Source organism: Drosophila subobscura, chromosome J, assembly GCF_008121235.1.
Source record: "Drosophila subobscura isolate 14011-0131.10 chromosome J, UCBerk_Dsub_1.0, whole genome shotgun sequence".
In the NCBI taxonomy this organism is placed as follows: domain Eukaryota; kingdom Metazoa; phylum Arthropoda; class Insecta; order Diptera; family Drosophilidae; genus Drosophila; species Drosophila subobscura.
Window position 1 is genome coordinate 23,679,729 of NC_048532.1, and position 16,296 is coordinate 23,696,024.

Genomic DNA, 16,296 nt, shown 5'->3' on the forward strand with positions numbered 1-16,296 from the left:
TGATTAAATTAGGTAATTTTCAAGTGCAAATTTAAAACAGTCGAAAACAAATTTATATTTATCGAATGAATTAGTCCATTCGTTCCAGTGGTCGAATCACACCGCTTACGCTCCATCAAAAGCCTCGCGTTCGCCCTGTGGCAGAGTGGAAGTCTCCCAGTTTAAGGATCGATCAATTGCCATTTTCCATTTTTGGTATCGAAGATTGCGTTCAGTAGAACCTATCGTAGGCTTGATAGGTTCCCGGGGACCTGATTTAGAAAGCGGAGCCTCCATGGAGTACCGATTCTCGACAGCTTTATAAGCTGCCATTGCAGCGCCCTGAAATTCAAGTGGTTAAGCAGCATTATCAAATGATTTGTTAAAACTAACCAGTGCTGTTGTCTCTGCTATCTTGGCTCTAAGCACATGAATTCCAACTAGATCCGACTGGAGCTGCAGGAACAGGTTGTTTACTGTCATCCCTCCATCAACCATCAGTCGCGCCAGTGGGATTTTGCAATCCTTGTGCATAGAGTCGAGGATATCTCGGACCTGAAAACAGACCGCCTCCAGAGTGGCCCGAACAATATGTTCACTGGTGGTCTCCTCACTCAGCCCACATATGACGCCCCTGGCATCTTGATTCCAGTAAGGAGCGTACAATCCGTTAAAGGCCGGCACGAAGTAGACATCTAAAGAGTTATTCACTGTGGCAGCCATAGCCTCGATCTGCCCGGAGTTCTGAATGATTCCAATGTTGTCGCGCAGCCAATTGAAAGCAGCTCCGGCTATGGACACACTTCCTTCCAAAGCATAGTAAGGAGTGGCCTTCCGCCCCAATTGATAGCCCACTGTCGTTAAAAGCCCGTGCTGAGAGTGGACAATGGAGGCGCCCGTGTTGTAGAGCAGAAAGCAGCCAGTTCCATAGGTTGCCTTGGCTTGACCTTTGGAAAGACACTGTTGTCCGACGAGCGCTGCTTGTTGATCCCCCAAGACCGAAGTTACACTTGTCCCTTTGAGAACGCCCTGCTCTATGCGGCCATAAAACTCTGCGCTCGAACAAATCTCTGGTAATATGGTCTTAGGTAGTCCAAAAAATTTCAGCAGATTGGGATCCCACTGAAGGGTTTCAATATTCATCAGCATTGTTCGTGAAGCATTGGTCACGTCCGTCTTGTGGACACCACCATTCTTGCCACCCGTTAGGTTATACATTAGCCAAGTGTCGATGGTTCCAAACATTGCCACTCCGCTGTCCATTGCAGCCTTTACTGAAGGGACATTGTCCCGTAGCCATCGCAGTTTTACCCCAGAGAAGTAGGGAGAGAGCGGCAATCCACATAGGGGGCGTAGGTAATTTATGTTTCTGGCATTGTTGGGAATGGCCTCTAATAGCTCCTCTACCGTACTCGTGGTGCGATTGTCCAGCCATATTATAGCATTGGCCAGGGGTTGACCTGTTAGCCGGTCCCAAATTACGGTAGACTCACGCTGGTTCGTTATTCCGATGGTGATAATATTCTAAAATGTAAATACATATGCATTCCTTTAGTTTCAAATTTGTAAATTCAATGGCCAAACAATGCTTTCGGCACAACGTTGTTAACATAAGAAAGCATTTCATTTAAAATGATTTATAAAAAAAATAACAGCTGTTTTTCATTTTTCATGGATGTGTACACACTGAGCTTTTCCCGTTCAGCCATTACGAAAATAATGCATTAAACTTCAGTAAAAAGTATAGGTGATAAGAAACCTGGTGATAATTGGGCGACGTAACCGTAACTAGCACAAACAAATTCACTCATTCCCGATTACCGGTCTTCAATGTCAAGCCTATTCAAAATTATCCGTCAAAGTATTTCCAGCCACAATCGACAGCAACTGAGAAATATGGCGAGCAGAGCGGAAAATATTAGAAACGGTCAAAGTGCGACAATTGCTGTTGGGCAGATGCGATCCACCAACGATAAGGTCGGAAATCTAAGTCAGGTGAAGGAGCTTATTAAGAAAGCCAAATCTGAGAATGCACAAATGATATTTCTTCCCGAGTGCTGCGACTTTGTGGGCGAAACCCGCGCCCAGACAATCGAGCTAGCAGAAAGGCTGGATGGGAAACTGGTTTCAGAATACAAAGAGTTGGCCAAGTGCCACCACATGTGGCTCTCTCTCGGGGGCATACACGAATTGAACGATCAAGGGAAAATTTACAATGCCCATGTTCTGATTAGTGAGAAGGGTGAGCTCGCTTCCGTCTACCGCAAGATGCACCTGTTCGATGCCACAACGAAGGATATTCGGTTGCGCGAATCAGATACAGTGTCCGCTGGGGAGCGCTTGGAGAAGCCAGTAGCAACAGCTGCTGGCCAAGTTGGTCTACAGATTTGCTACGATCTTCGTTTTGCCGAGCCGGCGATTTTGTTAAGGAAGTTGGGCGCTCAACTCCTCACGTATCCAGCTGCCTTTACCTATGCTACGGGAAAAGCCCACTGGGAGATTCTTCTGCGTGCCAGGGCGATTGAGACGCAGTGTTTTGTAGTCGCCGCAGCCCAACAAGGATGGCATAACCAAAAGCGACAGAGCTGGGGTCACAGCATGATCATCAGTCCTTGGGGAAAGGTGATGGCCGATTGCGGCGGAGAAAAAGATTTGGATATAGCCACAGCAAATATAGACCTTTCCATTCTGGACTCGCTTCGTCAGAGCATGCCCTGCTTTGATCATCGACGCAATGATCTTTACAGCTTGACGGCTTACAACATTCGTGGCAGGGAACCCGACGTGGATCGTGCCTTTGCGGATAACATTGTGGACAAGCGCACCATTTTCTACGAATCAGAGCACTGCTTTGCATTTACCAATCTTCGTTGCGTAGTCGAGGGTCACGTATTAGTGTCGACCAAGCGAGTAACGCCCCGGTTGTGTGGACTCGACTGTGCCGAGATGACAGACATGTTCGCCACTGTTTGCATGGTACAGCGGTTGCTGGAGAAGATCTATCAAACCACATCGGCCACAGTTACTGTGCAAGATGGAGCCCAAGCCGGGCAGACTGTTCCCCATGTCCACTTCCATGTTATGCCGCGTCGCCAAGGAGACTTTGGTCACAACGATCAGATCTATGTAAAGCTGGAGGATTGCACCGAAAGCAAGCCACCGCGCACACTACAAGAGAGGATTAATGAGGCTCAGGTTTATCGCACCTATTTTAACGAAAGCTAAAAAGTGTTTGAATAGTTATGCACTGTAATTACCTTGACACATACTAATAAATACAAATCTTAGCCGGGAAGGCAGACATGTTGCTCTCTTGACTTTAGCTGATCCTATAGGTCTCACCTGGACTTGACCACCGATAGCGGTTAGTTTCTTACAAGCTCCAGCGATGCACTCGTTCACAGTGTTCACTATAACCATGGGATCTTGCTCACACCATCCCTCCTTCTGGAATATAGAGGGAACTTCGATCTGATGGAAGCAGACTATGTCGTCAGTGCCAGCGCGGAATATTATGAAGCGAGCCGAGGTGGTTCCCTCATCAATGGCTCCCACAAAAATATCACTTTGCGTTTCCATTTAAAAGTTCGATTAGATTTTCAGAGTCCAGAAGTCAACAATAATAACATTCAAATGTCTCTCTTACGAGTTCGCTTTCACAATGAATTACTGGAATCTCATAATTGTCAAGCTGCTTGCGAGATAAGGTCGTCGAGCCCTCTCTTTTCTTATCGACAACGGTGAAACCAGAAAACTCGCTCTACTCTACGGAGCACAATTAATTGCGATTGAGCAGAAAATAAATACAACCTGCGAAGTTATGCCGCAACAAACTCGCGAACTGTAAAACTAAAGCGTGATCAACAAATGACAGCAGCCCATTGTTATGAACACGTTCGGAACGGTTAATGTAGTTATTTATATGCCACGTGCTATCAAAGCCAGTCTACCGGAAATAAAGTTCTGTTTGGATTCTATTGTTTAAAATATCTTTATTGAAATAAAACTCGAGTTATAATCGTGCATAAACTAAGAAATTCACAAAATAAACAAGCAGAATTTTTCCCCCCCAGCATTTGGCAACACTGTTGGTTTAATGTGACCATTTCTTCATGGCAAACAGCTGATTTTATAATAGTCAGGCAAATCGGAAAATTGATATCTACTGGAACGCTTTTATAATTAGCCAACAGGAAATATCCAGTTCAACAGAGCCAGACATCTGGAATACAAGTTTTGAAAAGCCATGCCCATATCGGAAGTCTACAAAAATGGTCTCCGAGACTTCTTGATGAATGAGAAAAACAGGGCTGTATTGATACAGCTAGCCAAGAGTACGACAAAAAATGTGTGTAAAATCGAAGATCCTGGGGGTAAGAAACACTAGACTTTATTTAATAGAGACACATCTTTAGACGCTAATATACCCTTACAGACGCCCTTGATTACCTGATGGCGCACGTTGAAGACATACACGTTTTATTGTCCAAACGTCTCGTCACGCGCGAACTCCTGTTTATGTATGTGAAAAGACGCTTACCGCAGATAGCAACAAACTTCACCAAGGCGGATTTGGTAACGAAAGTTATCCAGTATTGGGAGCAACAGCAACCCGTAGAACCCATTAACACACCAAGCAACGAAGAGGAGTATCCCATTCACACTATCGCTCGGAAATTCGGCGAGTGGTTTTTTGAACGCTTTAATTCTGACCAGCTCAGCCTTATAGATTTGTGGAACGATGCGGCATTGCACTTGACCATTATTGCTAGCGATGGAATTAATGTGCAAGAGTGTCAGACGGCGGCAGAAGTACTTTCAGTACTTATAAGTACAAAAAAACAATTTGGCTTCCAGTTTAATCCAAACTTAACCCACGGTGGAATACAAGGGCGCATGGATTCCTATGGTCAAGTCTTGGTACTCTCCTGTGGAACTCTTCACACAACCGAGTCCTGTGTCGGCGTTTTTGAATGCGTCTTTGTACTGTTGCGTGATCCCTATTCCGAAAACAATTGGAAGCCCAAAAGAATTAAATGCTTGCTAAAGAGCGAGCTTCAGCCACGCATCCTCCATAGTCTGAGAGAGTGCGAGACTCTGCAGACAGTACTGTCCCTTCCGATGCCTAACGAAGAATTGGACTAGCGGTGGACTACTATAGAACGATTAAATGTGAAATGAACTAACCTTTCAATAGCTCAGGAGCCCGTCCACCATATTATATCACGTATCTGTTTGGTTATCTTAACTTACCCTTAGCTTAGAAATATGGAAGTTATTTTGTATAAACTTACAATTTCACGCGAAGATCAAAGAGGTCTCCGTATAGACTTGTGTAGTCAACCCAACTGAAATTTCAAAGAGAATGTGGACATTAGAAAAGAGAGAGATTATAGAACTCTGTCAACAATAGATTAGTCCCAGTCATAGTTTTTAGTGTTGATTGCCAACTTCAATTAAGAGAATTTTGCCCTACATTGATAGTTTTGAATAAGTAAAGAATAAATACAGTGCTGTTCTACGAGAACTTTTTAGATAGCAATTATGGAGGGAGGCTTCAATGTTATTAGTCCATAAGAGACTAACAAAAACAATTTTATATTTAATCTATGTCAAAATAAAGTTTCTTTTCTACACAACAAATTGAAGCTATTGTCAATTATGGTGTACGAATAAGTATGCAAGTTAAACGAATACAAAAAATATCAGGCATATGCAACCAAACAAAATAATTTGTTTTATTTATGTATTTAATTGCTTAAAAATCTTAAATGCTGTCGAATGACTATCGCCGTATATTTAAAGGGTGTCCTTAGCAAGGTCGAATAAATAAATTATTACCAGTTGAGTCAGCCACACGGACAAGGAGCGCTCTTCCATGATCAGCGGCACACTGAAATTGTAGTACACATTAATATGTATGTTTTTTAAGTCAAATGGGCAGATCGTGAACGGAATGTATATTTATAGAATATTGAATATATATATCTATATATATATATATATATATATACATATATGTGTATATATTGTGTATTGGAAATCGGATACATGCGTTTTCAAACAAAGTATTAGAATACTTAAATGTGTAGTGCGTAACACACGCCTACAAATTTTCTAATCGAAAGCATATTTTTTTAATTCGTTGACCAAAGCCCCTACTCCTAATAGCTGTACAGCTGGTAGCCAGAAACAACAAAGCATATGTACATATATATTTACATCGTTTGTGTAAATGTAAATGCAAGGTGCGGGTGATTTCTAGGCGAACTTTCTCTCTGATAGAATTTTAAAACTAGTAACTAACGCGAGTTGGGCGTATAAGTTTTCTTACGAGCTAGAAAAAAGAATTACGTTTATTCGATGTCGTTGTTCATCTCTACATTTTCTCCTGTATAAAGGGATGCATTAGTGATTGATTGAGTGAGATCCGCTTCGCTGGATCAAGTGCAAACATGTTCTCTAGCAGATCCTTGAGCTGAGTGACCTTGCGATGCTGATCATCGGGCAGATTTTGATCAGCAATGAGTTCTTGCTGCAGGTTGCGCGATGGCTTTACGACTGGCATCACAACAATCTTCTCCTGCAGATGGAAGACGAAAGTAATTTTGTTTTGTTGCAAATGCAAAGTGTTTCTACTCTTACCCTTTCCGTGAGCTTGTCTATCTCGTGATAGAGGAAATTGCAGTTCTGATCAAAGTGCTGCTCTCTGAATTGGCCCTTTCTTACAATACGATTTGGTATCTTGCCCTTCACGTCCATGAAAAACTTTAACATCTGATTATTACTCTTTCCGCTGAATAAAATCTTTCCCGTATATAGCTCGTAGATGGTGCAACCAGCAGACCAAGTGTCAATTCCATAGTCATATGGTATTCCCAAAATAATCTCTGGCGATCGATAGAACCGCGACACCAAGTACGGAGTAATTTCATTGTCACTTATGGCCGAAGCAGACCCAAAGTCGCAAAGCTTCAGAATCAAATTATTCTCGTTGACTAAAATATTATCCGGCTTAATGTCCGCATGCAGAATACCTGTTTTTTTCAGAAGCTTGAGGGCTAAAAACAGCTGCTGAGTGTAGCTGCGCACTGCTTTGATGTGCAACCCGACATTTTTGCCATATTTCTTTAACACCTCACGCAAATTCATGGCCAGTGGCTCGAACACCATGCAGAGATGCTTGACGGAGAAAAATAAAAGGAGTAAGAAAAAAATTGTTATAAGACGAAAAGCTATATGGTTATATTAATGACAATAAAAAAGTCTATTATATTGTGTTTGGCCATATATGTATGTATGTATATTGTGTGTGTACATTTACCTGTTTGTGGAAAAAATGGCGATTCAACCGCAGGCAGTGGAAACGATCTTCGGGATCGGCATCGTTGAGTTTCTTGAGGATTTCTAACTCTCGCAACCCGGTTTTATGCCTGTTCACATTGAACATATAAAATAGGTTTTAACAGCGTAAGATATTTACAAATATTTTACTTACATAATTTCGTTGTTACGAATGATCTTGATCGCTACATTTGCCTGTCCCCGGGCCTGATCCCGCCCACGCACCACATTGCTGAACACTCCTTGACCCGTATAGCCACTTACCAAGTAGCGATTGTCTAGAACTTCTCCAATCCGTACACGATAATACCCCTCGGCGTCATCCCAGTTGTCGGTAAGGGAGGGATTCTCATGCTGATGCTTGTTGTGAATAATTGTGCTTGGCGACTACGAGAGGTAACATAGGGTTAGTTGAGGCAATATGGGAATCGGGGACCGAAATTTACAAGCCTGTAACTCACATCGAAATTGGAATCAACATCCTGATCCGCAAACATGTCCCACTCATTGCGTTTCTCTTTTCCCGAACTATTCTTTTGACTGTTGGAATTTTCCAACTGCTTCTGCTCCTTAGACTGATCCAAGTCATTGAGTGTGAGGGTGGGCGTGGGAGTTCTTGGTTGGCGATCGCGTTGCGACGAGCCTGCCGAGGTGCTACGAGACTCATAGGAGTTTGAGTTTTGAGGAGTGGGCGATTCCTGCCCTGTTCCCAGTTTCTGTTGCAAAGGTACAAGTTAGGCATACACTTTTTAGCAAGGACTTAGAGGACGACTAACCTTAAGAAGCTCCTCGCGCCTTTTCCGACGCTGCTCTATGATACGTTCCTCATCATCTTCATCCTCGTTGATGTCAATATCCAGATTGACGTCATCGTCACTGCTCTCCTTGTCGTGCATCTTCTGACCTTCGCTCAGTGAGCCTTTGTAGCGGTCTCGGTCGTTGTCAGCGCCGCCACGTGCTCCAACACGATTGTTACCACCAAAGCCACCACGATCCCGATCTTGGAAGCGTTCGCGCTCACGGCGCCTGTCTGACTCAAACTTACTGCGACTGTGAGACCGCTGACGATTGAAGCGACTGTCTCGCTCCCGTGGACGACCAGCACGTGGTTCAACAGTGGGTTGTGGTCTGTCTGTTCCTGTTCCACGGCGCTCCCGATCCCGGCTATGCTCGTGCCTCTCCCGCTGTTTATCGCGATTGATCTCCTGCCGCAAGTCTTCCATGTTACGATTGTTCTGCTGAAGGTTCCGTCGTTGGGAACTTTGACTACGGGCCCGAGTCTGTTCCTCCTTACGCCGGCGAGTGGGAGTGCGGCTACGCACCGGATCCCGGTCTCTAGAGCGGCGATCACGTCGTCCATGAACCGGATCGTCGCGTACACGACTTATAGCCGCTGCTGGGGAAGGTGATGCGTGTCGTCTTCGCTTCTCTTTCGTAGGCGAGGGCGTGCGTTGGCCTCCGCTAGAATCATCCAATAATATAACATCGGATTCATTTGAGTTATGGATGCTAGACTGTTTATTATTAACATTTTTACTAGTTGCAGTAGCCAGCGGCGCTGCAGACTTGCTGACGACCATCGGATGCGGTTGGAATAAAGGCTGCGATTGGCCCTTGCTGGGTATTTGCTGCACCGACTGTGTTCGGGAATTGGGTTCACTTCTTTCATCAGCGTCTGGGTCCGACATGTACGCGCCCAGGCGGGCCTGTAGCAATGCCTTCTGCTTCATAAGATCCTCTAAATTTAACTCATCTTCTATAATGGAAGCAATAATCGGACTAGCAACATCCATGGGGCTGAAAAGTGTAAAAACATATATCAGAAATGTGGCAAAACTAAAGCATTACAAGCGCAGTCAAATGCATTTCGAAATTCAGATTAACTTACACATCACTCTCGCTGCTCGAACTGCCCACCTCCAAAACTGGGAGCACCTTGTTCTGTATGGTCTTTGTAATCTCTTCCACGAGACTACACGGGTCTGTTTGCAATAATTTAGAGCTAGATATACACAACTCGGTGCCATTGCGGCTCGCCTTCTGCATGATTTCGGAGAACTTGTCGCTAAGTCCATAGCTCTTCTGTTGCTTGGCGCTTGAATGTTCGTCAGAATCATGCGAAGACTCGCTATGGCGGTGGTGACGCTTCTTGGACTTTTTGTGCTTTTTGTGAATATGTTTATCTTTATCACTCTTGCTGGATGTGAACTTTTTGTGTTTCTTATGCTTCTTCTGCTTCTTGAGCTTGGCACGGCGCTCCTCTGTTCCGCTATTATTGCTTGAGTCGAGACTGTTTCGAGAGCAATGGGAAATTAATAATGTATGTATGTACATACCACACACACACGACATAACCAAAAACACAAAAAAATTGCATGGCGTAATTTATAATATTTACTTACCTTTTTTCGTCACTCATTTTGTTTTATCACAAACACTTAAAGGAAAACAATACTAGCTAAAGTGTGTCTTAAATCTGATTATTTTTTATCAAGTTAACTTTTCCTTACACATATGTGAATATATGTGAATGCATTTATAAAATAAAATCGGGTGTGAGAACCATCGAATATCGATATATCGTTTGGCAGAAAAAGTGCGGTCACACACACGAATGAAAATTACTTTCCCCTCTTTTCAGGGTACCAACAACCAACAATGAAGCAAAATGAATTACATTGTATGCTGCACAGCATAACTGGCACACCCCTTTGAGTCTTTGAGTTTCGCTGCTTTCTTTCAATCCTGCATCGTATGGTAGGCAAGGGAAGTCGTTGTGAACGGCATGAATAGTAGTGCTTGCAATTTTAGGCGGGACGTTTTGGTTTTCTGTTGAGCGACCCAGCTCAGCTAAAAATATATTATCCACAAAAGTTACTCAACATTCTTTAGGAAAAGCGAAGCCAACTAGCATGTACATTTTTCTTTAATTATTATTCGACTTATGTACACATCTAACTGGCAACCACAACGTCTACATCATGCTCATCTTTGTCAATGCTTAGTTCGAGAACAGCATCCTCTTCCACAGACATGGCTTTTGAGTCTTCTGTAGAAACTGAGGGTAGTTTGACCTCTCTTCGGACTCCGTCGAATTTTGTAGGATTGCTAGTATTAAGATCATCGTCTTCGTCGTCACTGACCTCCATAATGCCATTGTTGTCGTCCAAGTCTGGCTGTGATGTGGGATCGCTCTCGCTGGAGGATGACGACGACGACGAGGAACTGTTGTCCTGCTCTAATTGTTGCTCCAGCTCGTGGATGCTGTACATCAAAAGAGTAAAATCGTTCCGACGCTTCTGAAACTTGCGCTCCATTTTGAGTTTCTTCTGTATAAGGTCATCAATTTCTTTTTTAATTATTTCTATTTGCTTCTGAGTGCCGTTTCGATCGGGTTGCTGCTCGATGAGCGAGGCCAACAAATCATATTCCATTTTGTTTTTACGAATTTGCTTAGCTGTCACTAGCTCCTTCTTACTCGCTTCAATCTCCTCCTTGGCCAGTTCAATGCTCTCCTCATGCTGTTCCACCAGCTTGCTGTAGTTCTCGCGTTCCTCTTTGATCATTTGAAGAGTCTGCACATTCTTCAACGCTGTCAGCTTGCACTGGGCAAACTGAGCCATCAGCCGGTCATACATAATTTGGCTGTAAAATAAACCAAAAAACTATATTTGGGCCTCACTCGTCTAGTATTTGCATACCTAGTTTCCGGCGAGTCATTTTTGGAGTTTGCATATTTGAGAAACTGCTTAAGTAGCACATTCAAGCGTCGGTCCTCTCCAGTACCGTCGCCATCAATAAGCAGTCGCTGCTTTATAATTTCCTCTGTGGAAATAGGAATATTTGATAGATTTAGATATGTATATATTTTCGTTAATAATAAACAATTATTTACTTACCGTCGTTCATTTCTACACCGCACCGGCTGCTGTCGAAAAAGAATCTATCGATGTATAATAAAAAGTGTGCCCGTATCTGTCAGGCTATCGAAAATAGAGAGAGTGATTTCACAAATTTAGCCAATTTATTTAAAAAAACATTATTTGGAAAATATATTTCACATGTTAAAATCGAGGGGCGCTGATGTGGGCGGAGACATTGCGAGAGAAAGCCGCAGCGAAGGAACTGATCCAATGAATCGAACGTCGGAGTCGGTTCAACTGCCTACGGGGCAAATCAACATCGATTTGCTGCGTGAGCGGTCTCAACTCCTGGCGGCCAGGCTTCAGAAGGCTGGACGAGAGATGGAGATGCAGTCGACATCCACTGTCCCTTTCGGCGCTAATAACTTCATGCGCATCAATACATCATTGCCACAAACGCTGCCATTAGATATACCGCCTAGAAGCGGACTTGCTCCAAATATATCCCGTAATGCTGCGTCCGGCCCAATTCTGGTGGGGGTTCCAATGCCAATGAACGTGCAGCATCACTTCGCAGGACCATGTAACACTGCGGTGCCGGTGAAAGTTCCGATGCACACACCTCCCCAAATGCAGGCTAACACAATGCCAGAATATTCGGTATGCAGTTCCGTTGCCCAAGGACCTGTTAAGCAAAGAAAAAAGTCTAAGCGAGCACTCAGGGAGGAGGTAAACGCTCTGCAGGAGCTAGTTCAACGGATTTCCTTGGTGTCTCCAGATGTCAATACATATGCGGGTCGCCTCATTCGCCAAAGTGATGTGCTGTCGCAGCTCGAGTGGACATCCCATTATGATATGGGCCGACAACAGGTGGTCATGTCTCCACAAACTTCTCTTCGCCAAATGCCCCATCGTATTGATGGTGGCAGCGACGTAACTCGACGGCTTCTTCCCCAGAAGGGGAATGAACGCCCACGACGCGATTCGGAAGTGTCTAGCGCAAGCAGCAACAGCCCCCCTGCACAGCAGCAAGCGACCAAACAAGAGGCCAGATCAGCGCGCAAGATTAGGAGTAAGAAATCAGACGAAGCGGCTGGTGAAAGCACTACGCAGTCGTTTAAGACCGAACTGGAGGCGATGCGTGCATATATCAATATGATAGTTCGGAACTACATGGGTGCGGAACATAAGCTTCCGGCAGAATTGAAATTTTCTGGGGACTTTTCCGATCTGGAAGCGCATGCGAAACGTCTTGTAAAAGAAGGTTTTGGTAGAATTGTTGAGGATGAAATTCGAGTGAATCGCAAGAACAATAAGCAGGCGTTTATCACAATGTCCACTGATCGTGAAGGTCTCGAGCATGACGGTATTGTACTTTTGCCAGTGGCTCGAAGGTACGCCTTCGAAGGGGATACCGTGCGTGCTTTTGTTTTGAATGTTGGCGCTCAATCCATGCCACCAGGTAAGTTTCTTGTTTCAATGAAGACGCAAGCACTCTTTAACCTCTTTCCACTGACAGCCGATGCAGAGGAGCTCTCTGATGAGATAGCGGCCCAGGACTCGGACGCCGAAGTTGACAATGTGGTCGTCATATCGTCAGACAACTGCCCAAAGGCGTTCGTCATAGGGATTGTCAAGCAAACCGAGCTCCGCCAGATTGTCGGTACAATATCGTTTACCAATCCAACGCAGCTGTCTAAGGATCAACTATTTTACAAGTTTCGCCCTTTTGACCTGCGCCTCCCGATAGTCTACATACCGGAAATGGCCTGCAGGAAGCACATAGGAAGCAAACAGCCTGAGGAGGTGTGTGGCCTGCTCTACTTAGCCCACATCCTCGAGACTGACTGCAACGGGCACTGCATTGCAGAATTGATTCAGCCGGTGGGCCGCATTGGTAATTTGCCGGACGAACTCAAGGCCATTATGATCCACAACAGCTTGGGCGATGTAAAACCCTTCGAGCAACGATTTAACGATATGTTCGCAAGCCCCTTCTTTTCTGAGAGCACAGAAGATCAGGCCCAACGTCGGGACTTGCGGAAGAAATGTGTATTTACCATAGATCCACTGACTGCGCGTGACCTGGACGACGCACTCTCCATTGAACAGGTGGGAGATAACGACTATGAGGTCGGCGTGCACATATCGGACGTGTCTCACTATCTTCAAGAGGATTCAGAGTTGGACAATATCGTCAAAGAGCGTTCAACGTCTATATATCTAGCCAACGAAGTTATCCACATGCTTCCTCAGCCGCTCTGCATGCGTTGTTCTCTACTGCCTGGTGAGGATAAGCTTGCATTTTCGGTGTTCTGGCGCATGGATAGAAACGGGGTGCAGCTACAGGAAAAGCCAAAGTTTACTCGGACCATTATTAGGTCATGCACGCAGTTTGCCTACGAGCACGCTCAAAAGATCATCGACAATCCGCACGAGCGCTTCAGTGAACACGATTTTCCCACCATCCTTAACGGCTTTGACGCCAATGACGTAGTAAAGCGAGTGCTCTGCTTACATGGCATTGCGAGCTCACTGCGCAAAGCACGCTATGACAAAGGGGCCATTAGCTTCAATAATCCCAAGCTTCGCTTTATTCTCGATCCCGTCAGTGGCGAGCCAGAAGACTTTGAAGTGGAGAAGCAGAAAGAGGCGAATCGCATGATCGAAGAGTTTATGCTTTTGGCCAACCAATCCGTTGCGCGCTTTATCCACGACTCGTTTCCGGAGATTTCAGTGCTTCGAAATCACCCGCCGCCGCTTATGAAGTCACTGAAGGGACTAAAGGAGAAGTTTCAGACTTTGGGTTTTAATTTAGACTACAGCTCTTCGAAGGCTCTTCAACAGAGCATCGTGAGACTGTGCCAGGAGGCCTCCAATCCCCTTGCGATGAGCTTCTGTCTTAGTCGTCTTCTGATGAAACCGATGGCAAGAGCTAAGTAAGTAACGCTGCCGTATTGGCCCCTCAATGCGTTTGAATCTAAATGTATACTCCCCAAAAAATTCCAGCTACTTTTGCAGCGAAGGAAAAACAGAGCCGGCCGATCTCTGGCACTACGCCCTATCCATTCCCATCTACACACACTTCACCAGCCCGATTCGTCGATATCCCGATATAATGGTGCATCGGTAATTGCCGTGGATTTCCACACTTTTCTTTTATTCATATAATGACACTTTATCTTTCGTTTAGCCTACTGGCAGCTTCGCTTAACTACTGCCCACCTCCGTGCCGTAGTCCTGCAGAGCTGCATTCGCTGACAAAAATTGCGAACGAGCGCAAATACAATTCCAAGAATGCAGGCGAGGAGTCGTGCAATTTGTACTTTAAGCGATACGTCAGCAACAAGCAGCGAGTCAGCATGACCGCTGTAGTTATGGAAATATACCAGCACATGATGAATGTAGTAACCCTTGAATCGGGGCATGTTATCAGCATTAATTACAAAATGCAGAAGGTCCTCGTAGACGCACAGAATGCGCCCAACTTTTTATTGATCACAAAACGTAAAGTGAGGCAGGCGCCCCGCAAGTTGCAAATGCTTTCCATAGTACCCATTTACCTTATGATATGGGACAACAAGTTGACTGGCTTTCTGCATACGGAGAACCAGAACCAGCCAGTGGACGCGTCTAAAAGTCAGCTCAGCGGCAAGAAAAAGCAAGAGCCCCGGCACAGTCAGCAAGAACGTCCGACCAACAGTGACACTGCCAACAGTTTATGCCCTATTACCTCAAATGTTGTTCGGCCTGAAGCACAGGCGCAGGTTCTTAGCCAGCAGCAAGCACATCAACAACAACACCACCCAAACCCACAGCAGCGGATCTATAATATGCTGGAAAACAGTTTATAACTAGACAAGTATAGCTTCTATATTAACCAAACATTGTCTGATCCGAAACTTTCTGCCAATACTGATTCACGATGGACACTATTATTGACACCTAGCTAGGCAAGAGCTAGGCCTAAATTAAATCTGTGACGCTCATCCTACTTATGCATAGCACGCGCATATCTCAATGAGCTCTAGAAATTAATGTTTTTTGTACACTTTAAAACTTGTAGAAAACATCAAAATTGCAGACTGCCATGAACAATAAATCCAAAACACACAACAGTCTGTATCTCATACGCACGTAAAGTCGGCACAAACACACAAAGAAATATATTCAGGTCCGTCCGGTTTTCACACACACTCACTAAAAATACTCATTGATCTCTCGATTCTGGTTTACCATCTCCAGAAGTAAATAAAATGTTCCTTTTCGTGGTTTCGTCTTATCAAAAATACTTCTACAAACATACTACAGTGTATACGTACACATGTATGCATACGTATGAAATATTTTTAAAAGCATGAGAGAGCTTTGTTGTGAGAAGATGGGTAATTGGAAAATCGGTTGCACGTCGGGTGTCTATAAATGCCCAACGAAGCTGTCTCTGATTCAGACTTGTGGTTTCAGAGTCAAGCAAACCCGCTGGGCGCAGGGCTTGTCTGAAATGGAAAGCATCGTCAGTTTATTGGGTGTGATAGGTCAATTCTGTTCGTTAATACAAAAAAACCTAACGTTCTCGTCCTAGGCATTGTGCTGCTGATTATCGGGCTCTCGGCCTATCCTCAGGCCGTTAACGAGCTGGGAGGCGGCAACTCCTGGCTGGAATCGTCTCAGCAACGTCCACCAAGTGAAGGCAGCACAACTACTCCTCAACCCACTACTCAGTCACCGCAGTACCTGGCCTGCTTGCAGTCGTGTCCGGCGACCAGCGAGTACAATCCCATCTGTGGCAGCGACAACGTGAACTACTACAATGTCGGGAAATTCGACTGCGCCGTTAGATGTGGGCAGAGTAAGTGATTATGAGTGCTAATCGCACGTGATAAAAAGCTCATGAGTTCTCATGAAACTTATGTAGATGTTCGACGGATACATTTGGGAGCTTGTCGGAATACATAGTACCCCACTGGTCACTGCCCAGTTATAATGAGAATGGATGCTTCTAGAAGTAACCCTAAAAATCCCAGTTTTCAACTTGGTACGAATACTAGAGTCGATCTATCAGAATTGTAAGCAAATAAAAACAGAAAATTTTGCGATTGTATCTCTGGCA

General features: G+C 44.6%; 7 protein-coding genes across 12 annotated transcripts; 4 read left to right on the forward strand and 3 right to left on the reverse strand.

The window, feature by feature from the left end:
* Nucleotides 1-3: 3 nt before the first annotated feature.
* Nucleotides 4-3,758, reverse strand: LOC117895108 (glycerol kinase). The gene is made up of 3 exons (XM_034802511.1): nucleotides 3,322-3,758; nucleotides 373-1,503; nucleotides 4-321 (listed from the first exon to the last, which is right to left on the reverse strand). The coding sequence occupies exons 1-3, from the start codon at nucleotides 3,556-3,558 to the stop codon at nucleotides 106-108; spliced, it is 1,584 nt and encodes a 527-aa protein (XP_034658402.1). The 5' UTR covers nucleotides 3,559-3,758; the 3' UTR covers nucleotides 4-105.
* On the forward strand, nucleotides 1,684-3,271 carry LOC117895109 (nitrilase and fragile histidine triad fusion protein NitFhit). Its single transcript, XM_034802512.1, has one exon. The coding sequence runs from the start codon at nucleotides 1,810-1,812 to the stop codon at nucleotides 3,202-3,204; it is 1,395 nt and encodes a 464-aa protein (XP_034658403.1). The 5' UTR covers nucleotides 1,684-1,809; the 3' UTR covers nucleotides 3,205-3,271.
* Nucleotides 3,759-4,097: 339 nt separating the features above from the next.
* Nucleotides 4,098-5,506, forward strand: LOC117895111 (uncharacterized protein C3orf38 homolog). Its single transcript, XM_034802517.1, has 2 exons — nucleotides 4,098-4,352; nucleotides 4,415-5,506. Exons 1-2 carry the CDS (start codon nucleotides 4,226-4,228, stop codon nucleotides 5,122-5,124), a joined length of 837 nt encoding a protein of 278 aa, XP_034658408.1. The 5' UTR covers nucleotides 4,098-4,225; the 3' UTR covers nucleotides 5,125-5,506.
* Nucleotides 5,007-9,880, reverse strand: LOC117895106 (serine/threonine-protein kinase PRP4 homolog). 5 transcript variants are annotated; one of them, XR_004648899.1, is made up of 11 exons: nucleotides 9,726-9,742; nucleotides 9,212-9,613; nucleotides 8,100-9,120; nucleotides 7,785-8,039; nucleotides 7,478-7,710; nucleotides 7,304-7,412; nucleotides 6,625-7,161; nucleotides 6,334-6,562; nucleotides 5,821-5,872; nucleotides 5,167-5,327; nucleotides 5,007-5,104 (listed from the first exon to the last, which is right to left on the reverse strand). XR_004648899.1 is itself a non-coding variant. In XM_034802507.1 (9 exons), the coding sequence occupies exons 1-8, from the start codon at nucleotides 9,740-9,742 to the stop codon at nucleotides 6,359-6,361; spliced, it is 2,778 nt and encodes a 925-aa protein (XP_034658398.1). In that variant the 3' UTR covers nucleotides 5,729-5,872; nucleotides 6,334-6,358. The 5 variants fall into 5 exon arrangements, 4 of the variants coding, with proteins under 4 accessions (XP_034658398.1, XP_034658399.1, XP_034658400.1 ...); XM_034802507.1 differs by lacking the exons at nucleotides 5,007-5,104; nucleotides 5,167-5,327 and having other exon boundaries at nucleotides 5,729-5,872; XM_034802509.1 differs by lacking the exons at nucleotides 5,007-5,104; nucleotides 5,167-5,327; nucleotides 5,821-5,872 and having other exon boundaries at nucleotides 6,359-6,562; nucleotides 8,100-8,573; nucleotides 8,622-9,120; nucleotides 9,726-9,880.
* Nucleotides 9,881-10,207: 327 nt separating this feature from the next.
* Nucleotides 10,208-11,343, reverse strand: LOC117895112 (THO complex protein 7). The gene is made up of 3 exons (XM_034802518.1): nucleotides 11,223-11,343; nucleotides 11,025-11,148; nucleotides 10,208-10,968 (listed from the first exon to the last, which is right to left on the reverse strand). Exons 1-3 carry the CDS (start codon nucleotides 11,230-11,232, stop codon nucleotides 10,278-10,280), a joined length of 825 nt encoding a protein of 274 aa, XP_034658409.1. The 5' UTR covers nucleotides 11,233-11,343; the 3' UTR covers nucleotides 10,208-10,277.
* Nucleotides 11,316-15,251, forward strand: LOC117895104 (DIS3-like exonuclease 2). Its single transcript, XM_034802505.1, has 4 exons — nucleotides 11,316-12,648; nucleotides 12,706-14,125; nucleotides 14,196-14,315; nucleotides 14,380-15,251. The coding sequence occupies exons 1-4, from the start codon at nucleotides 11,385-11,387 to the stop codon at nucleotides 15,038-15,040; spliced, it is 3,465 nt and encodes a 1,154-aa protein (XP_034658396.1). The 5' UTR covers nucleotides 11,316-11,384; the 3' UTR covers nucleotides 15,041-15,251.
* Nucleotides 15,252-15,552: 301 nt separating this feature from the next.
* Nucleotides 15,553-16,275, forward strand: LOC117895115. Of its 2 annotated transcripts, none has more exons than XM_034802521.1 (3): nucleotides 15,553-15,721; nucleotides 15,769-16,035; nucleotides 16,102-16,275. In XM_034802521.1, exons 1-3 carry the CDS (start codon nucleotides 15,568-15,570, stop codon nucleotides 16,140-16,142), a joined length of 462 nt encoding a protein of 153 aa, XP_034658412.1. In that variant the 5' UTR covers nucleotides 15,553-15,567; the 3' UTR covers nucleotides 16,143-16,275. The 2 variants fall into 2 exon arrangements, with proteins under 2 accessions (XP_034658412.1, XP_034658413.1); XM_034802522.1 differs by having other exon boundaries at nucleotides 15,553-15,712.
* The last annotated feature ends 21 nt before the right edge of the window (nucleotides 16,276-16,296 follow it).